This window comes from Camellia sinensis, chromosome 8, assembly GCF_055761805.1.
Source record: "Camellia sinensis isolate YWXY chromosome 8, ASM5576180v1, whole genome shotgun sequence".
NCBI classification, from domain to species: Eukaryota; Viridiplantae; Streptophyta; class Magnoliopsida; order Ericales; family Theaceae; genus Camellia; species Camellia sinensis.
In genome coordinates this window covers 85,036,962-85,059,536 of record NC_138968.1, presented here as the reverse complement: position 1 = coordinate 85,059,536, position 22,575 = coordinate 85,036,962, and the positions used below count along the sequence as shown (strand labels likewise).

At 33.2% G+C, this 22,575-nt stretch overlaps 1 protein-coding gene across 1 annotated transcript; it reads right to left on the bottom strand.

Moving 5' to 3' along the window:
• Window positions 1–7,288: 7,288 nt before the first annotated feature.
• Window positions 7,289–10,600, bottom strand: LOC114292537 (beta-amyrin 28-monooxygenase). Its single transcript, XM_028236522.2, has 4 exons — window positions 10,029–10,600; window positions 8,850–9,288; window positions 8,147–8,334; window positions 7,289–7,585 (listed from the first exon to the last, which is right to left on the bottom strand). Exons 1-4 carry the CDS (start codon window positions 10,569–10,571, stop codon window positions 7,289–7,291), a joined length of 1,467 nt encoding a protein of 488 aa, XP_028092323.2. The 5' UTR covers window positions 10,572–10,600.
• Window positions 10,601–22,575: the final 11,975 nt, after the last annotated feature.

Here is a 22,575-nt window from a genome sequence, read left to right as displayed (position 1 = left end):
CCAAATCACCATACTTATGTCTAACAAGGAAGGAGATACTGAAAGAAAAAGAAATAATAGTAAAAAGAAAACAAGTGCAGAAGAAGCAAATAAAGGGGAAGTTCGGTGTTACCAAGAAATTTGGGGCATCTTCTTTGAACTTGAGAAAAGGAGCAGTCTTTAGGTTTGTTGTAGCTGCCATTTCACTATCAATGGCAAGTGGGAACAATAGAGGACGGTAAGTGTTGTCGGAGGTGGAAGCATCAATTTAAATCAGCAAAGCTCTTGGTCTTGATTGTGAAGGCAAAGAAGATGAGGTGCTTAGCAAATTAGATGATCTTGAAGCTCAAGATAAGCAGAGAGCAAGGCAAAGGGAAGAGGATGCAAACTAGAGTATTAAACTCTAATGATTCAGTGTGATTTATTGTGCTTATGAAGATAATCATGGAATGTGAGTGGAATTGGAAGACGTGAAAAAAGGAGGAAGATAAAGAAAAGCATTGCAGATAGAAAAGTAGACATTGTGTTACTCCAAGAAACCAAGAAGGCAGCAGTTGATTCTGACTTGGTTAGGGCTCTGTGGCCTGGGGCTCATTTTGATTTCATGGTAGTAGATGTGGTTGGCCAAGCTAGAGGGCTGCTATGTATTTAGAATCCAGAGGTGTTTCAATTGAAGGCTTGTTATATTACTCATAATTTCCTCCTACTATCAGGTACAATATTTTCCAGTTTTGATTGTGTTATCATTAATGTTTATGGTCCTAATGAGGTGGCTAAAAGAAAAGAGATTTGGGATTCTTTAGTAAAGTTGAAATCTAGCTTCTTGGGGCCATGGCGTATGGGGGTTGACTTCAATGAAGTCAAGAGTATTTCAGAAACAATAAGATGTTCGAGAAAGGCTAGAGGGATGAGGGATTTTAATTATATGATTGAACAACTAGAGTTGATAGATATGCCTATGTTAGGGACAAAGTTTACTTGGTGTAATTCTCAAGCAAGGGAGAAATGAAGCAGAATAGATAAATTTTTACTTAATTATGAGTGGGTGCAAAATTTTTCTTTCAAATTATGGGGTCTTCCTAGACTGTTGTCTGATCATTGTCCTATCATTTTAATGGAGGATGATAGGGACTGGGGCCCTAAGCCTTTTTGGTTTCTCAATGCCTAGTTATTACATCCAAATTTCATATCATTTGTTTAGCAAAGTTGGTCAGAATATGTCATGGAAGGATGGGCAGGTTATAAGTGTCTTACGAAGTTTAAAGCATTGAAACAAGCACTAAAATAGTGGAATGTAGTGGTGTTTGGTAAGATTGAATCGAAGCTTAAGAGTAAAATGTTGAGGAGAGACCATTACTTGATACAAAATTGATTAGAATAAAGGAAGTGATGGGTGAAGATTGGAGGTTAAGTAAAATGTTGGAGTGGATCTAGCTACAAAAATTTCTAGTGAATTGGGCATCTAAAGGGGATAAAAACACAAGGTTCTTTCATATTATGGCATGCAGCAGAAATAGTATGAACTCTTTGTGTTCAATTGCAGTGAATGGCTCAATGATTGAGGAGCCTTTGGAAATTAGGGATGCAATTAAGGCTCATTTCATGAGGAAATTTTATGAAGATTGGAAAGACAGACCCAAATTGGATGGCCCTTTCAAGAGCATAGGAGGAGCTCAAGTTGTGGCATAATTAGAGGTAGAATTTACCGAAGAGGAAATCAGGACTGTTATACGGTGGTGTGATGGTAATAAGGCCCCTGGGCTTGATGGTTTCAACATGTCATTCTTTAAGAAATGTTGGGAAATTGTGAGAGTTGATGTGCTATAGTTTATGAGAGTCAGAATACAAGTCTTGTTGGTGGGATAAATAGTTCTTTTGCAGCTCTAATTCTAAAAATTTTAAGCCCTTCTTGCTTGAATGAATATAGGCCCATTAGTCTGATTGGTTCCTTATATGAAATTTTAGCTAAGGTGCTAGCCAATAGAATGAAAAAGGTGATGCCCAAGAATATTGGTGAGGTTCAATCAGCTTTTTTGGGAGGAAAGAATATCTTAGATGGCATTCTGATAGCTAATGAAATAGTTGATGGGTGGAAAAGCTCTAACAGAAAACGCTTGGTGCTTAAATTGGACTTTGAAGAGGCCTATGTTTTGGATTTTTGGCTTTCGAAGGTTATTATTGTAATTGTGAGTGTGCCAGCAAGGATCAATCAGTCCTTACAGAAAATTAATTGCCAACCAATTATCAGACGATTGTGTTTTAGTTCTTTCAGCCTCAATGAAGAGGACTTTTACTAGTGGCTTGATTTAGGAGAATTAAACAAACAACAATCAAATGAAGAACAATTGAAGCACTTCATTAAAATGAAAAACTTACAATGATCCAATTCAGCCTCGTAAAGGTTTACAGTAACAATCTACTTGAAACTACTCCTATGAACGAAGTGCAATGCATGAATTTTAAAGTACAGAAATATAAAGAACAGGGAATGTAAAGCTGGAAATAAAGTAGAATAAAACTAGGTTTTTTGGATCTGAGTCTGGGGCTTTTTTCTGGGGCCTTCTCTGCTATTTATACTTCTTAAGGATGACCATCGAACTGCACTTCTAACTGTCGAATCGTTCCTCCATGATCGCTGATCATGTTGCCTTATAGTTATCTCCACTATGCCATCACTTGCAGTTAGACTTCCCTCCTGATTTTGAATTTGAATGTGAGAGTAACCGTTGAAGCCACATCACTTTGCATCTCTTTGCTGATCCAGTGCTACACAGATTTTGTAAGAACGAATACTAATTGTCACGTGTACGACCACGATTGAAAATTTGAATAGTCTTCCCGTATTGCCCTTATTTTGCCACGCGTTGAATTGTAATTGGCTTATACAAAATATGTAGCCAACACTATGACTCTATTAATTGGGAGTTTTTATTTGATATTCTATCGAAGTTTGGCTTTGGGACTAGATGGGTAAGCTGGATGAAAACATGTGTTTCCTCTGCTAAGATCTCTGTTTTGGTAAATGGGTCACCAACATCTAAGTTTTGTCCACAAAAAGGCCTTAGACAAGGAGATCTGTTGTCACCATTCTTATTCAACGTTATAGTAGAGGTACTCAATATTTTGCTGAGCAGAGCTAAGGAGTTAGGCCTAATTAAAGGGGGCAGAGGTGGGTTCTAATGGACTAAGAGTCACACATTTGCAATTCGCGGATAACACGATTTTGTTCTGTGATGCGGATAGGATGGAGGTGGGTAATATTAAAAGAATTCTCAAATGTTTTGAGATTTCATCAGGTCTGAAAATCAATTATCACAAGAGTGTCATCTGTGGCATTGGGGTGGAAGAGGGAATGTTGCAAGAATTTGCTTCTAATTTAAATTGTCTTCATCAAAAGTTACCTTTAAAATATTTGGGGCTTCCTTTAGGGGCTAGCCCAAGCAGCAGGAGTACTTGGAAACCTATTCTTGACAAGTTCAAACAAAAATTGTCCACATGGAAGAGAAGGCTTCTCTCTTTTGCTGGGCGATTAACTTTAATCAAATCTGTAATGTCCAATCTACCTCTTTATTATCTATCCATGTTCAGAATCCCTGCTGGGGTGGCTAAGGAGATTGAGAGATTGCAATCAGCTTTTCTTTGGGGTGGCTCAGATCTTAGAAGAAAAGTACATATGTTCCGGTGGGAAGTGGTTACTAAGAATAAGAATTTAGGTGGGTTAGGTTTGAGGAGGATTAAAAATTTGAATCAATGACTCTTGCTAAAATGGTGGTGGAGATTTGGAGCTGAGAATTAGTCTCTTTAGAAGGAAGTGATCTGTGCTAAGTATGAGACAATGGATGGAAGATGGATACCAAAATTAATAGGCAGAGGATTAAAGCTCTGGTCTAATATAATTAATGTTGTTTTGTCCAATCCAGAGTTGCATAATTTTTATATCAATAATTCTCAGATTGTTCAGGGGGATGGGAGAAGAGTTCAATTCTAGAGGGACAAGTGGGTGGGTAATGCATTCTTAATGGATGAATTCCCAAGGCTCTTTTCCTTATCTAATGATAAAAATGGTGTGGTTAGTGTGTTCTTTGAAAGAAGAGCAGATGATGGTGGCTGGAACCTGGGATTTAGAAGATCTTTGCTGGTCTGAGAGGAGGAAGAAGCTTATAGATTATTCAATCTGCTTAGCACTGCACTAACTGTGTATGCCATCGGAACTGATGAGCTAAAGTGGTGTGCAGATCCATCAGAGTTTTTTATTGTTTCATCAGTCTATAATTGGTGTGAATCACTTCTGGGATTCGCCATAACAATGGCTGCCAATTTGGAACAATTTTTCTCCTCCCAAAGTGCAACTCTTTGGGTGGCTGGTATAGCTTGGTAAGGTTAAAACTTTTAGTTTTCTGCATAGAATTGGAATCTTAGATGGGAGTGCAAATCTTGATTGTGTCTTCTATCATAATGAGGTTGAAACAATGGACCATATATTACTCTACTGTCCTTTTATTTGGTTGCTTTGGTCCAACATTGTAAGATGGTGGGGCTTGCAGTGGATGATACCAGGTTCAGTGAATGGACTATTGCAATGGTGATCTGGTGGTAGAATGAAAAAGCTGGAGAATAAAATCTAGATGGTTCTACCTTTGGCTACTCTCTGGTCTACATGGAAGCATAGAAATGATTATGTTTTTAATGGGTCTCAACCAAATTTGGAAGCTCTGTGTGAAATAGTGAAAGTTAGAGTAGCTATGTGGCTTAAAGCATCGCCCATTCATGTGGAGTTTTCTATAAATGACTTGGTATTTAATTTGTAACAAGTGAAGCATTGTATCAGAAATGGAGGTTGAATGAAATTGATCAAGTCTAGTGTCTTACAACAGATGCTCTGTTTAGTTGTTTTGTTTGGCACCACCAGTTGGCTCTCTGTTTGTTTGTTAGTTTGTTTGTTGATTGGAAGTGTTTGTTGGGTGGAGTTCATGGCAGCAAGGTCACTGGTGTGTTTCTTGAGTGCTGCTACTGTAGAGGTTTAGTGTTGCTGCAGAGGTTTCTTGGTAGACCACTGGTTTTGTGCTACTGCTGATGTTTCTTGTATGTCACTGGTTTGCTACTACAGAGGTGCTGTTGCTATTGTTTTGTTGCCCTGTGGTTTTTTTCTTTTTCTTCTTTGGGTGCTTTACTGCTTGTCTAACAAGAAGTACAAGGTGCTTTGCTGTTTTGTTGTTCTGTTGCTTCTTTGTTGTTCTGTTTTTCTTTGGGTGCTTTTGATTCTCACCAATCTTGGGTCAAATGCTAGCATATGATTGCACTTCCTTTGCAGTGCCCACCTAGTTGGGATTGTTGAGGTTAGCTATGATGCTCTTTACATTTTCCTGCTTTATTGATGTAATTTTTGCATGTATAGTGCCTTTTTCATTAATAAAGCTTTTGCTTTTGCTGATCAAAATAATAATAATAAGTGACAACAATTGTTTGTTAAACGTTATAAAAATAATATGACATTTATTAACATGGAAACATATCTAGGTGTTTAATATAATAATTTTTAAATTTTGAGATACAAAATCACTACTATACATTTGTATAGACACGTCACGTTCACCAACCCAATTTAAGTTTTTGGCAATTGGTCATAAAGACTCATAAATATTAAGATAGTGATAATAAACTTTTTTTTTTTTTTAATGCTTACATTTTTTTCAAGTTGAAATCTAAATTTCACATTTACGTTCATAATATTTTTATTTTATTGTGTTTCTCTCTAAAAATATAGATGAGCTCTTTTTTAAAATATTATTATCGTTTATTTTTTTGGAAACAAACCTAATTAAATAAAAATATTAAGATTATTGAATCAATTTAATTTTTTTTCTGAATAATATACAAAGCAGGCCTTACAAAATGAATGGATCAAATTATCAAAAAGAGCATGTGGTGGGCCCTATGAGCCCAAATATAATACTCGAGTTTATATTTAAGCTTGAAAGAAGTCCAACCCATTTTAAAAAATGGTTTTAAATTTACAAAATGGATTTCTATTGTCTAATTAGTATGGAGCTAGTATGTCTCAAACCAAGTTAAGGCAAGGACGGAATAGGCAACCTCAATATGTATGATGTTGTGGATGATGAGATTTGGTCACTTGGCAAAAAATGTGATTTTTTTTTTAAAAATTCAAATTAGATTATTTCTTTGTTTGTTTTACATTTTTTATGTTAGTAATGATAATGGAGTGAAGTTTTTTTTTATCAGCACAAAAAAAAAAAAGAAAAAAAAACAAAAGAACTTTATTGATGACATAACAAATGAAATAACATCAATAAAAAAAGGAGGTGCAAAGAAACACAACAAAATACCCTAATCTCAACTAGGTTGGCATCAAGGAAAAACTTGACCATGAGTTGGCACAGCCACTAGGTTGGTGAGGAACCAACACCAAAATAGAAGAAAAGAGGAACCAACACCAAAATGGAGTGAAGTTAACTATTTCAATTTTAAAATATTTATTAAAACGCCGAGTATAAGTGGTTGCAGACGTTTGCAAAATGTCACGTAGATAGGATGACATTTATTAACACAATTACGTGCATATGTCTGATATAATAATTTTTAAAAATATACAAAAACACAACCATATGTTTTTTTTTCTTCTTTTGTATACTTTAAATTTTCCTTTGTATATTTTAACTTGTTCATTATTAACCCAGCACAAATAGAAGTAAAATAGGGGTTACTTTTAAATACACATCTAATTTCTTTACACTCACCTTCTATAATATGCAAGTGTGCTCCTTCATAAGGTTCAAGATCCAATATGTATATAGTGGGTGTAAAGAAAAATAATAATTAATGTATTTAAAGGCTTTAGCGAAGAAGTTTGTAATTTAATTTAAAATTCTAAGAAATTTAAGGGAAGATGTTAATTGTGAGCTTTGTCTGAAACACACACATTTGGCTTCTTGTGGAAGGTACTGCTGAAACAAAACGATAGAGGTGCTTTTTTGAATTATCGCAACAAAAATTTTATAATAAAATTTTCACTTTTAAAAATTTAAAGGAAATTAAATGATGTAGTATTAGGTGGATCAATGAAGTCCAAATTGAATGGCATAGAAAGTTTATCACATACATGAATAAATACTAGAGAAATTTTTTATGCATAGTCTATGCGTAAAATTCATACAAAATGAAATAATAGGAACATTTTCAAATTTTTGAGTCACAATAATGTATGTTTTGATTCCAAACAAAAAAAAATTACAAAAGATCACAATTATTTTTTGTGAAAAATTTATTTGTTTAGCATTATTCAAAAAAACTAATGTGGGTGGAGGCGAATTGGAACTCCTTTTTCTGGCATTGGCACCATATCACCTAAAACCTTCTCCTTTGGAAAAAGGACCTCCCATTTATACTTCTTCACCACATTGTGGATGAAAGTTAGCACTACTAAACGAGCATACTCTTTTCCAGGGCAAAGTCTAGGCCCACCTCCAAACGGCACGTATGTGTATGGAGCCGGTGCTTCTCCGCCTTCGTACCTTGACGGATCAAATTTTTCTGGATCCCGAAAGTACTTAGAGTTCTTGTTTGTTGTGTTAACTGTCCAATATACCTACATACAACACTCACAAATTAGTTACGATAACTAAAGAAAAATTATTTAGCAGTTCAAAATTATATATTATATTTTGTTCTAACTACTTATGATCAATCGACCATGGTAACAAAGTTGTTAGGAGTTTTCTTAAAATGGAAAAAGCAAAAGAAAAAAAAAGAAAAAAGAAAAAAAAAGGTGACTACAAAAATAGTTATGCCTCTCTCTCTCACACACACACACACACACATATATATATATATATATATATAATTTTAGAGAAAGAAAATTAAAAACCATAGGCTAAAGAGTAACGGTTGAAAAGTTGGGGACACTTGGCCATCTTAAGCCTATACACCTACCTAACAACCAACAAGAAAAAAACAAGACCCAAGATTCCACTCATTTGAAACCTATCTTCTCAACAAGATTAAAAGATAGGATTTCAAATCTCATTTTATTTTTATAAGTAGTTAGAACTAAAGATGATGTGATAGTTCCAAATCATTGAATAAGGAGCTAGTCTAAAAAAAAAAAGAAAAAAAATACGCAAGCTTCATTTCATATATGTTTGCACACCTTCCAGCCCTTTGGAATTGTGTAACCAGCATATGTGAAGTCAGTTAAGACTTCTCTAAAGGTTCCTTGTTGAGGTGGGACAACTCTCATCACTTCACACATTACATTCCATGAGTACTTCATTTTCGACATGTCATTCCAATCTAGCAATTTTCCTGTCTTTTTATCTTTTGAGATCTCCAATTGCTCTGCATTTCAAATATGTAAAAACACATAAATTAATTGTAACACGAAACTCGAACAACATGAGTATAGTCTGTAAAATTTTAGGAGATTGATCAATATTATTTTAAATTTGATCAACGTTTGGTTTTAAATTTGTCAACCCAAATTCCATTATATATATAATATAGTTGGTTCACTCTATTCACAAATTTATTATCAAAAAATTAATTTTGTATGTATATATACACATAAATAAGATTATTCTTTCACGATCAACTAAGATTATTCTTTCACGTCGCAAAATATATTTTTTGAATAATTTTATATGTATATATACACATAAATAATTTAACTAAAATATATGATTAGAAAAAAAAAATTCTTTTATCCCGTTAATTACAATCGAAAAGAATTTTGGATTGTACAAACAAAAAAATTTACACACAAAAAAATAAAAATAAAATAATAGTAACTTATAATTTTAAAAATGTCACAATCACATAATTCTTCATAGAAAATTATGTAACAAAGTCATTACCTGATAGGACCTTATTGTAGATGTCTGGACTTTCTCCCACAAACTTCATGAAGAAAGAAATGGTGACAGCCACATTGGCATAACCAGCCACCAACAAACCCATTATTTTATCAGCAATCTCAGCCTCACCCATACCCTTCCCAGTTGGATCACTCACAACAATCATATGAGACAGTATATCTTGTTTCATAGCTCCTCCACTGCCTAGCATAGCGGCTCTCCTCTCCCTCACCACTGCCATTAGCTCCCTTCGAATAGCATCAACAGCTTTGCTAGCACGATAAAAGTTAGTGCCAGGAAAATTCACCATGATCGAATGCAACCCTAAGGTGACATCATCAAAATAGCGAACCAGCCTCGTGATACGATCTGGATTTTCCATCCCTAGAAAGATCCGGCAAGCAATCGACAAGGTCAGAGTCTTGGCCAGAGGGTAGACCTATTACAAAAGTATTATGGAACAATTCAATAATATTCAACAAAATTATTAAGACATATATAACATATGAAATAAGAATGCATGTAAAATAACATAGTAAGAAAGTCGTCCGCAAAAACTTCATGTACATGATTTTCTTGTGTCTTGTGAGTCTCACACTCTTAGAAAATATTTTCTGCTTGGTTTGATTTTTAAAAAATTATTTTTTGACCAATTTATGTTTATGTGAATTTTTTTTTTATTTCATTTTAGTCAACTTTTTTTTTATATGCACCTAATCTAGATGTATCTAAAAATAAAATAAAAAAGGTCACTAAAAACAAACGAAAATCCAAACAAAAAATTGTTACATTTTTATTCAGATTTTTATTTGTTTCTAATGAACCTTTTCATATTTTTAGTCTTTTTTTTTTCATTTTTTTAGATGAATCTAATTTTGATTTATCTAAATAGAAAAAAAAAATTGATGATTAAATTATCAAATAAAAGGAAAATAAAAACACATCTAAAAATAGTTCGTGAAAAATCAAACCAAACTATATAATAGTAACGAATTAAATCTAATAACTATTGTAATATAAATATAATAGTAAATTTAATTTTGTAACTTAAGAAGGTTTTAAAAACTAATAAATTTGAACCATCTAAAAAAAGAAAAAAAAAACTAATATATTTAGCCCCAATAATGAAATGATTAAATATGGAAATTTTTATTTTTTTATTAAAATCTCTATCAAGACCTTCAATTCATCTTTGCCTTCCCATTGAGTCTTCAAGTGTTGCTGTGAAATTGAGTCAATTATCCCCAAGTAACTCGACAATGCCTCAGGCTTGAAAAACCCAGGTGTCCTTATCACTTCTTTTACATCATCCGCAGCCACCGCTGCCGTTGCTACCACCGCATGTGGTGGTGGAACTGGTGGAGCTGCCACTGGTTCAGGTTTTGATGAGAGGAAAAGCTTCTGCTTTGAGTGAGGCAAGAAACCAGTGAAGATTTTTCTCTCATTGGAGAAGAGAAACTTGTTTCCATTTGGGCCACATATGACTGCTGTTTTCTCTCCGAAAATCTTCGTCTTGAAGATCTCTTGAGAGTACTTTGTCATCCTATAGTTCACAAAATTTTCTGGCTTGCCAAACAGGAATTCGATGCTTTCGCCGATAATAGGCCATCCGAAGCTGCCCGGAGGCAGTTTGACACCGTCATTGGAGCGGTGTCGGAGAGAAAAAATGGTGATGAGAATAGAGAGGGAAGCAAGAATGATAGAGAGATATAGGAACTCCATGGATGTAAAGATATGATAGTGTTTTGGTGAAAAAATGAACTAGGAAGTAAAGGTGGTGTGTTTGAGTAGGGCTTGGAAGTGTGGTTTATATAGGCATATGGAAAGCCTAGGGCTGTCCAATTCAAAGGGTAGATTTGAAATTTTAAAAAAATTAATCTTTTCAACTTTGGGTTTTTTTTTTTTTAATTAAAATTTTTCATTTTGAGTCTTTGAAAATATTTTGTTTTTCCACTTTGGACCCAAGGGAAAATATTCCATCTCTGTTGAATTTTTTTGACTGAGTAATCCAAACTAGGCAATACCCAATGTTATCTCATTTAATTACAATATTATTCATAAAAAATGTAGAAAATCTGTAGAAAATATATATATATATATATATATATTTGATTTACAATTATCTAACATGTTAAGTGAAACTTATTAACCAACAAATAAAAAATATTATAAAAATTAATTACCAATATTATAATCTTTTTTATTAATTTATAATTTTTGTTTCCTGACTTAACTATCAAGTGTTGTCCCTTTCTCTTTCACTTTATATGTGTATTCATAAACAAAGCATATGGGTATGAACAAACATTTATTTTATAATAAAAATAATAAACCCACCATAACAGATAAATTGATGAAAATGAATAATGTAGAGGAAATTTTATCTCTGACGCACATATATATAGACTGTTAGAAACAGTAAAAGTGAAGGAAATTATTAATTAATAAACTATAGCTTATATGAAAATGATATATGAATGAGACTGAATTATTAATAACTCATCCATTTTGGAGTTCCTTGACCAAGCATCCCTACCTAGGGCTTGTTTGGGAAGTTAACAAAATAACTTAAAAATAAAAATATTATTAAAAAGGCCAAAAAGTCAATAAATTATAAAAAATAAAAAATAATAATAATTAAAGATTTTATTTTCTCTCTATTTTTGTACATTTTTTGGTAAGCAACATACATATTATATTATACTATTACTACGTGAAGGCTTAAATTGGTTTAGTGAAGCATTCTTCTCCTCATGTCACGTGACAACTTTATATTCATTAAAAACATATTTATTACTTAAGTAACATACATATTATATTATATTATACTATTATTATGTGAAGACCTAAATTAGTTTAGTGAATCATTTTTCTCCTCATGCCACGTGGCAACTTTATATATGCTAAAATAAAATAAAATAAAATAATTATTATGCACAGCGTAAGCAAGTTTTGAATCCAAGACTTTGGGTTTCATTAAGAATATACTTATCACTCAAATAACATACATATTATGATATTAAATTCTTTATTATTTGTTTTTATTATTAGTTATCTGAGTTGCATACGCATCACATGTGCCACCCGCTAGCATTACTCATGGCATTTTATTTTATTTTGAACCACATCATTATGTATGAATTTTTTACTTGTATAACATTACTCATACTGAAATAGATTTCCAATTGAGGACTAAAATATGTTTCAAAAGGTTTATTCACCCAAAAAAATGTTTCAAAAGGTACAAGTACAATATAAATCACCTCATACTCAAATTTTAGAAAGGGTATATGTCTCAATTCTGTTTTTCAACTTGTTAAGATATCTGAACCAATTAGTCATTTTAGGAGCTCAATTCTTCACCATAATTTCCTTCTACTAATTGAACACAAGGGAAAATCAAGTCCTTCTACCTTTTCACTATTGTGTGCCAGAGTAATTGTTGTTGTAAACTAAGCTTTTGTTTGGGTGCCAGAGTAACTGTTTGTGCTTTTGATGCTGATTTGGGTGCTGATTTGGTCCCATATGTTGTATTTTTTTTTATTTTTTTTCAGCTTCGTTTGGTTGCTCACCAACTCTTGATGGTGTGCTGGCAAAAGATTAGACGGGCATATTGGTGCCAATCTATTTGTGATTGGTACGTCTCGTTATGATGAGATGCTTTTTGCACTAATCTCTTTTCCTTTCTTGATGTAATGAGTTCTTTGTTCATTAAAAAATGTTTTATTTTGTTGATATAAAAAAAAAAAAAAAAATGACTAAGCTTATGTTTCTTCCACCACCCTAGCTAGAAGCTAGGACTAGGTGTTGTAAAAATGCAATTCATAAATGGCTGCAATTTATTGTGTGTTTGAAGGATCAGAATTTAAGTTTGAATTGTATTGTATTGTATTGTTGTAACTCATTCTTTTATATTTCATAATGTAAATTTTTGGGTAAATATATGGCTAATATATTTGTAAGTTGTAAGCGTGGGAGTAAGAAGAAGAATAAGCGAGAAAAATAATAAACTAAAAATATAGATGATTTTTTAAAATATATGAAATAGTGAAAATAATAGACAAATAATTTAAGGCACAGAGAGTAATGGATTGGAAAAGGAGAGAATTTTTTTTGAAATATCATTTTTTTTTATTATTATTATCAACATTTGTATTCCCACAGTTAAAGTCAAGTATCTACACATAGTAAGAATTTAATAAATTTTATATTCAACACAAGTGTTGTTTGAAATGTCTTGAAAAGTGAAATCCAATTTTTTTTTTAATAAAAAAAAAAGATAAAATGGAAAAAAATATTATAAAATAGACTTTTACCAAATCTATTAAAGCTTATATCATACTAGCAGCACACTTGTGCAATTGGTGTGATGATAAAATAAAAATATAAAAAATAATACTAACTTGTATTATTATATAAAAAGAATACTTTAAAACAAATAGTAATTACAAATTCATTTTATCCAAATGCAAATATTTAATTCCAAAAATTATTTAAAATAAATATTTCAATGAAAAAGCTCGTCTTGATCAAATGGATAAGGCATCCTTAGAATATTGCAAAAAAGAAATCCAAGTGCGAATTAGGCATAAAAATAAATAAATATTTTTTTAATACAATCAATTTATTTTTCTTGGTTTTGTGTTGCATTATTTGTAATAGAAAATGTTGAGCTTGAAAGAGACAATTTTTACAGCTCACAAATGAAGACTGTTACAGAACAATTTTTACCTAGACATTGTAAATGGAATGTCATGCCTTTGAATCTAACAAATAATTCAAGTCAATTTCAAGATATTATAAATGATATTTTAACTCCTTATATTGGATTCACAATTTTTTATATCGTAGATGTATAATTTGGCAACTAAAAACAAATGTTAAATGGACGATCTCTTTCATAGAAGATTTTGTTTGGGTGGTAATAGGCAAAGAAAAAAAAAAAATCTTATTATCAAAATTTTATTGTTAGTGTAGCAATTACAAGTTAATTCATTGATTTAGTCCACCATGGCACAGACAACATTATTTTTCTTTACATTATTGGAAATGGATGATTTTATACTACCTCCAAGTTTTATAGAATAACAATATTTATGATCATCATATTTTTATGAGTCATATTACAACTATTGTTGTGGGGTTCACTCCCAACGTGAGTAGGCAATAAAAAATGTCATAAAAAAAAAAAAAAAAAAAATTTACTTGTAACATGACACTGTTTTCATATTATTACTCTTTGATAACAAACATTAGCTGTAAGACATATTAAACAAATATAATTTTACACATAAAGTGATAAATAAATTATTATAAGAATATATATATACTCATATTATTATTTTTGTTTATAGAATCAAGAAACCAAAAAAAAATCCCATCAACTAAATATAATTTTAATACATAAAAAGATTTTGCCCGAATATTAGTTGGACAAGGCTTAACCGATATGGGATTGATGTCTAGCTCTGCTATCAGTATTCAACATCTCAGCACTGGTGGCTAGCTTTGCCAAATGATACGAATTTCTAAGACTGTGTTTGGTTGGGAGATTTGAAAAGAAATTTGGAAAGGAAAAAGAAAAAGTAGATAAAATGTGAATAAAATATACTTACATTTTACTTAATTTCACATTTTTTTTCACTTTCTCTTTCCAAACATCTTCCTAAATCCCCCAACCAAACACAGTCTAAGTAAAACTCACCCTTAAAATTAGATTTATAGGCTCTGTTTCATTAGAAACAAATAAATTATGGAAGTGAAAATGGTAGAAAGTAAAGTGGAAGAAAAGAAAAAGAAAGAAAATATATTTTCTCATATAAATTTGATTAGGATTAAAATTTTGTAAGAAAATAAGAATTTTAATTATAAGTTACTACTTTTGAAATTATTTTTTTCTATGTTTTTTGCACGAAACTAGAATCTTAGTTACAATGTTATTATAAGTTGTACAAGAAAATTAATTTTCTTATAACTTCCACCACTTTCATGTTAAACAAACTTAGAATTTTTTTTTCTTTTTTTTCTTTTTTTTTAACTTTCTACCATTTTCATTATAATCAAACTGAGCCATAAGGAAATGGTGTCCAAGATAGATTTATATGTATATGGCCAATGCCTATATTAATCGATGTGAGATTATAAAATATTATTAGCTACTTGTTTTAACCTGTTTGGGGAGTAGAGTTTTTAGCTAAAAAGTTAAAAAATTACTATAAATTTTCACATCACTTTCTTTACTTTTTTACACATTTTTTTCATAAAAATCAAACGGCCTTATTAACAAATGCTCCTGGGGTACGAGAGAAAGACAAAAGATATATAACTCCCGAGATATTTATTATTAAATTCAATATAGTTTTTGACGTGGCGGAATAAATCACACGAGACTAGATATCGTTCTAGTAAACGAAAGGGACTCTCGAATCCACGAGAAAAATAGAACATTGCATCCACAAGGTTGAGAAAATATCTTAATATTATTGATTAAATGAATAAAAGTTGTATAAAAGTTGTCTTTGCCATGAGGCTTACATAGCTATTTATAATAAACTAAACCTAATACCTGTAGGAAAAGTAATTCTAAAATAAACTAAGAAACTTAAATCAACACAAATTAGAAAACCTAAGAGAATAGGAAACTAGAATTCTAAACTATTTAAAATCCTAGTCAAAATGTAATTTCAAAATAAAAAAAATAAGAAACCTAATAATTCTAAATTATTTATACTAAATTACAAGAATCCTAATAAAATAATTTATCAAAAATATTAAAACTAAAAATACAAAAATTCTTAAAATCTTGTCCTACATCACTTTTTCTAAATTTTAAAATACTTTATGATTTTTTTATGCTTTTTCAATACACTTTTACTTAATTTTTCCAATATTAACAAGTGTCATGTTGGCACTTGTCAGCATTTGCCAAAGTCAAAAAATCAACTAAAATAGTCAATTCTCAAACGAGATCACATCATTTAACCTTATTCATATGTAAATTCTGACATTTGTAGGGTTGATTACCACAAATGTCATAATTAAATCTTTTTTAGTTACCCAAAAAAAAAAAAATTTTTTTTAGTCATAACTAAAAGAAATAATAATGAGTCATAACTAAACATCACACAACTTATAGTAAAGACTTTTTATACCATAACCAAAATCATAATCACAATAGATCATAATCAATATGAATTATAACTAAGGGTTATTATAATTATTAAAGGATAGAGTCATAACCTTGAAATTGTAGTTGTCTAGGGCTAGACATCAAAACAATTGGGAACTCAGCTTCAGAAGGCCCTTATTAGCATGGAAGGAAGATGAACTGCAGAAATTAAGGGTTGTTTTAGGTGAGGACCCTGCATTGAGATTGGAATCAAATGATATGTTATGGTGGAAAGCTGATCCTTCAGGTATGTGTAGTGTCAAAAGTACTGTTAAATGGTGTGAATCTTCGATTGGACCTACTTTGAAAATTCCTGACTTGCTTTGGCACAATCCCTCTCCTCCTAAAGCCCAATTCTTCTCTTGGTTGGCTTGGAAAGGGAGGATAAAGTCCTCTGACTACTTACATAGAATTGGCATTCTTTGTGAGGAAGTTAATTCTGATTGTGTGTTTTGTCAATCTAAGATTGAATCACTTAATCATGTCTTGTTGCTTTGCCCCTTTGCTCGGAAAGTTTGGTCAACCATAATTAAGTGGTGGCACTACAAGAAAATACACAATCGGCGACCACTTTTGCCGACTAAAAATATTTTGGTTGCCAAAAGTTGTGGAATTGGCGACCAAAAATTATGTTAGTCGGTAAAAGTACAATATTTATCTACTAAATTTTTTTAGTCGGGGTATATTAATTTTTGGCGACTAAAAAAAATTTAGTCGCTAAAAATCTCACAATTGGCGACTAAAAAAATATTTTTGTTGCTGTATATATAGTTTTGGCAACTAAAATAATTTAGTTGCTAAAAGAAAAAGAAAAATTTATTTTTTATCTTTCGCGACCAAAAGTTTGGTCGGCAAAACCTTAATTTCAGAGACTAAAAATTATTTTGGTCGCGGTGTATATAGTTTTGACAACTAAAATATTTTCGTCGCTAAAAGAAAAATAAAAAATTATTTTTTATGTTTCGCGACCAAAAGTTTGGTCGGCAAAACTTTAATTTCAGCGACTAAAAACTATTTTGGTCACGGTATATATAGTTTTGGCAACTAAAATATTTTCGTCGCTAAAAGAAAAATAAAAAATTATTTTTTATCTTTCGCGACCAAAAGTTTGGACGGCAAAACTTTAATTTCAGCGACTAAAAATTATTTTGGTCGCGGTATATATAGTTTTGGCAACTAAAATATTTTAGTCGCTGAAAGAAAAATAAAAAATTATTTTTTATCTTTCGCGACCAAAAGTTTGGTCGGCAAAGTTTGGACGGCAAAACTTTAATTTCAGCGACTAAAAATTATTTTGGTCGCGGTATATATAGTTTTGGCAACTAAAATATTTTAGTCGCTGAAAGAAAAATAAAAAATTATTTTTTATCTTTCGCGACCAAAAGTTTGGTCGGCAAAACCTTAATTTCAGCGACTAAAAATTAGTTTAGTCGCGGTATATATAGTTTTGGCAACTAAAATATTTTAGTCGCTGAAAGAAAAATAAAAAATTATTTTTTATCTTTCGCGACCAAAACTTTGGTCGGCAAAACCTTAATTTCAGCGACTAAAAATTAGTTTGATCGCGGTATATATAGTTTTGGCAACTAAAATATTGTAGTCGCTGAAAGAGAAATACAAAATTATTTTTTATCTTTCGCGACCAAAAGTTTGGTCGGCAAAACCTTAATTTCAGCGACTAAAAATTAGTTTGGTCGCGGTATATGTAGTTTTGGCAACTAAAATATTTTAGTCGCTGAAAGAAAAATAAAAAATTAGTTTTTATCTTTTGCGACCAAAAGTTTGGTCGGCAAAACCTTAATTTCAGCGACTAAAAATTAGTTTGGTCGCGGTATATATAGTTTTGGCAACTAAAATATTTTAGTCGCTGAAAGAAAAATAAAAAATTATTTTTTATATTTCGCGACCAAAAGTTTGGTCGGCAAAACCTTAATTTTAGCGACTAAAAATTATTTTGGTCGCGATATATATAGTTTTGGCAACTAAAATGTTGTAGTCGCTGAAAGAAAAATAAAAAATTATTTTTTATCTTTCGCGACCAAAAGTTTGGTTGGCAAAACTTTAATTTCAGCGACTAAAAATTATTTTGGTCGCGGTATATATAGTTTTGGCAACTAAAATATTTTCGTCGCTGAAAGAAAAATAAAAATTTACTTTCACTCATCACTCTTTCTCTCTCTTTCTATCTATCTGTCTCTCTTTTTCTCTCTGTGTCTCTATCTCTGTCTCTCTTCTCTTTCTCTCTCTCACTCATCACTCTTCTCTATCTCTTTCTCTGTGTCTCTCGCTCATCTCTCTTTTCTCTATCTCTCTCATCTCTCGTTTCTCTTTGTCTCTCTTCTCTTTATCTCTCTCGCTCATCTCTCCCTGTATCTCTCTCGTTTATCTTTTTCACTCTTTCTCTCTCTCTCTCTCTCTCTCTCTTTGTCTGTCTCTTTTCACCTATTTTTTTTATCTTCCTCTCTCTATTCTCTTTCTCTCTCTTACTCATCACTTTTCTCTCTCTGTCTATTTGTCTATCTGTCTATCTGTCTGTCTCTCTCTCTGTGCTCTCACTCATTTATCTCTTCTCTCATTTCTCTATCTCTCTCTGTCTCTTTCGTTCATCTATGTTGTCTCTATCTCTCTTGCTCATCTCTCTTCTCTCGCTCTCTCTCATCTCTCTTTTCTCTCTGTCTCTATTGTTCATCTCTCTCTTATTTCCATCTCTCTCTCTCTCTGTCTCTCTTGTTCATCTCTCTTCTCTCTATGTCTCTCTCGCTCATCTCTCTTATCTCTATCTCTCTCTCTGTCTATCTTGTTCATCTCTCTTCTCTCTCTGTCTCTTTTTCTGGCTCTCACTCTCTATCTCTTTCTCTCTTTGTCTCTCTCTCTCTCTCTCTCTCTCTCTCTCTCTTTTTGTCTCTCTTCTTTTTCTCTCTCTCACTCATCACTCTTCTCTATCTGTCTGTCTTTGTCTCTTTTTCTCTTTGTCTTTCGCTCATCTCTCTTCGCTCTATCTCTCTCATTTTTTTTCTTTCTCTATCTCTCTTATTCATCTATTTTCTCTCTATCTCACTCTCTGTCTTTCCTACTCATCTTTCTTCTCTTTTTACCTCTTTCTTTTTCTATGTGTTTCTCTCGATCATCTCTTTTCGCTCTCTTTCTCTCTCTTTGTTTATCTCTTATTCATCTCTTGTTTCTCTCTGTCTCTTTCTCTTTCCTACTCTGTCTCTGCCTCTGTCTTTGTCTCTATCTCTCTCTTTCTCTCTCTCTCTATCTCTCTTCTCTCTCTGTCTCTTTCGTTCATCTCTCTTCTCTCTATCTATCTTGTTCATCTTTATTCTTGAGCTCTCTCACATCTCTGTCTCATCTCTCTTCTCTCTTTGTCTCTCTCGTTCATCTCTTTTCTCTCTATCTCTCTCTCTGTCTCTCTCGCTCATATCTCCTCTCTATCTCTCTCTCTGTTTCTCTCGTTCATCTCTCTATTTCTCTCATTCATCTCCCATCTCTCTCTGTCTCTTTTTCTGTCTCTTTCTCTCTTTGTGTAACGCCCTCAAAATAACAACAATAAACCCATCAGATAAGACATGCATTTACATATAAACTAACCACATTCTTTTATTCATTAGAGTTCCATTACATAAGTATTACATGTTAACATCAAAAACAAAATGCCCTACGGGCTTACAGCTTTCCAAGTTAACACTTGGTTACAACAAAAGAGTACTAACTCGTTTACACATTAAGCCCTAGGCTTGAAGTTACATGTAATACATCAAAAGTTAAGCGACAAAAGTATGTCCGCCACTAGCCTCCCAGCTATGTCCTTGGAGGTGGCATGCTTCCTGCACCTAAAAATGATATTCCCATATAGGGTGAGCCACAGCCCAGTAGAAACACACTAAACCAACCATGGACAATGACTAAAATATTAGCAATTGATAGATGGTCAACACTGATACATCCACATAAATCACATATTTATGTCATACAACTTATGAGTCTAAGTTACCTTTCATTTTCCCTTTTTCAACAGATAAGCATGCTAGCTCTATCATCATTTCCACAGATATGTATAAAAACTATATCTCACATTCAGATAAGCATAAAAGCTATATCCACATTCTCAACAGATATGTATAACAACAATATCCACAGATAAGCATATGAGCTATATCCACACATCACAAAGATAAGCATATAAGCTCTATCTTCACTTCTCTAGACAAGCATATGAGCTGTATCTACGGAGTTCATCCCCTATCTTCTCCCAACACTAACCGGTTTAGAGGTACATCCCCTATCTTCCCCTAAACCGCGGAGTACATCCCCTATCTCCTCCTCTACACATAACGTATACAAACACATTGGTTCTATATACAATCACCCAATACATACAATTAATGTATTCTATCAACCGTCAAGTTCCATGACATACTTCATTGATTAGTTTCAGTTTGCCTAATCATCATGCATTGTCTACAACAATCACGACTATCCTCCACCGATAGCCCAAAGCAGTTATTTCTAAACAGAAAATAAATGCACAAATGGATATTCAATCAACATTTCAATTCTTCATTCTTCTCAATTAATTATCCCAATTAATTAAACAATGTAATTAGGTCAATTCCCATAATTAACATTTCAACCCTTAGGTCCCATTTCCATCAATGAATTAACATCTATTCCATTTTTCTATTCCAAACATACATCTAGGTTTATTATGAACAAAACCCCAACTTTTGTAAAATTACACAAAAGCCCCAAACTTTCACAAAATTACCAAACCAAGCCCAACATCTCAAAATACCAAACTTTAAAGACAAAACCCATAGAGAGGAGTAGGATATCCCTACCTCGAAGTTTAAGCCACAAAGGAGATGAAGACTCGAAGATCAACTTGCTCCAAATCCAAACTTTTTTCAGATTAAATCGAAACTCTCAACGCCCTCTATCTTTTTAACAAAGGCCCTAGGCTAGATTCACACCCTAGGGAGATCAAATCTTAGAGAGAGTGCAAGTTTAGAGAGAGAGGGTGTCGGATTTAGGTTTTGCTCAAAGAAAGGGACTGAAAAAGTGATGTTTAAGACGCTGCTGTACGCTGATATAAAACACGCTCGCTCGAGCGAAGACTTGGTCGCTCGAGCGACTAGACACAGAAAACTCTCGCTCGAGCCAAGAAGTTCTCGATCGAGCGAAGAAAAATCCAGACCGCTCGAGCGAAGGAAGCTCGCTCGAGCCAAGAAAGACAGCTCTCAGGTCCAGAACCAGGTGCAACCGCTCGCTCGAGCGAGCCACTCTGGCTCGACCCACCAAACATGAACCCCACTCTCGCTCGAGCGACCAACTCCTCGCTCGAGCGAAGGTCCAAAATTCTGGGCAGCAACACTAGGCTCCCGAACACAACCAACCTGTAACAAACCTGCCTAACACATCCTATAACTCAAATATGAAATAACAAGGATGCAAACAAGATAATAAACAACAACCAACATCCACGGACACATGTCCGGATCACTGTACAACAAGGGTAAACCCGGGATCGCTATAACCTCCCTCCCTTAAAGAATTTCGTCCCCGAAATTAAGCACAAGTTTTCCTTCATTTTAGACAATGTTACAATTTAACATTTAACAATTCGACCCATTACCGGTCATCCCATCCCTTTAACAAGAGACATTTCACAATATGTAAATAACATATGTACTTTTAACATGCACCAACATTATGCACTAACTTTCCAATGTCAACAATATACTTAACACATATAATGTTACATTCAACTTCCATATGAGGCAAGTTCCAAAACATACATCCAATGACCAAAACATTTTCAATGTTTCACAACTTAAGACATATATAAAAGCTCTTAAGTTCAACAAAATGTAAAATTTAAATACAAGATTACATATCAACAAACAAGTCCGGATATTTCTCTCGGACTTCCAACTCACGTTCCCAAGTGGCTTCCTCCACTCCGTGATGTTTCCACAAGACTTTTACCAAAGGAATGGTCTTGCCACGCAGGACCTGATCCCGCCTATCCAAGACCCGAACCGGTCTCTCCTCATACGAGGCATTCTCATCTACCTCTAAATCAGTCCAATCCAACACATGTGATGGATCTGGCTCATACTTTCGAAGCATACTCACATGAAACACATCATGCACTCCGGACAACTGCGGTGGTAAGGCTAATCGATAAGCAACCTCACCAATCCTCTCAAGGATCTCAAAAGGACCAATAAACCGAGGGGATAACTTCCCACTCTTCCCAAACCTCATCAAGCCTCGCCTAGGTGATATCTTCAGAAAGACATGATCACCTACCTCAAACGCCAAAGGCCTCCTCCTACGGTCAGCATAAGATTTCTGCCGACTCTGGGCTGTAACAAGCCTTCTACGGATAAGCTCAACTTTCTCCGTCGTCTCCCTAACCAACTCCGGACCCAACAAAGGTGCATCACCCACCTCGGCCCAACACACTGGAGACCTACACGGTCGGCCATACAAGGCCTCAAACGGTGCCATACCGATGCTAGACTGAAAACTGTTGTTGTAGGCAAACTCTAC

Coding starts and splice junctions, on each gene's coding strand:
- LOC114292537 (XM_028236522.2), bottom strand. CDS start 10,571: ATGGAGTTCCTATATCTCTCTATCATTCTTGCTTCCCTCTCTATTCTC. Junction 9,289..10,028: donor AAGGCAAAGATGAATTGAAG/GTCTTGATAGAG, acceptor CTTTTGTAATAG/GTCTACCCTCTGGCCAAGAC. Junction 7,586..8,146: donor CAATTCCAAAGGGCTGGAAG/GTGTGCAAACAT, acceptor TGTTGTATGTAG/GTATATTGGACAGTTAACAC.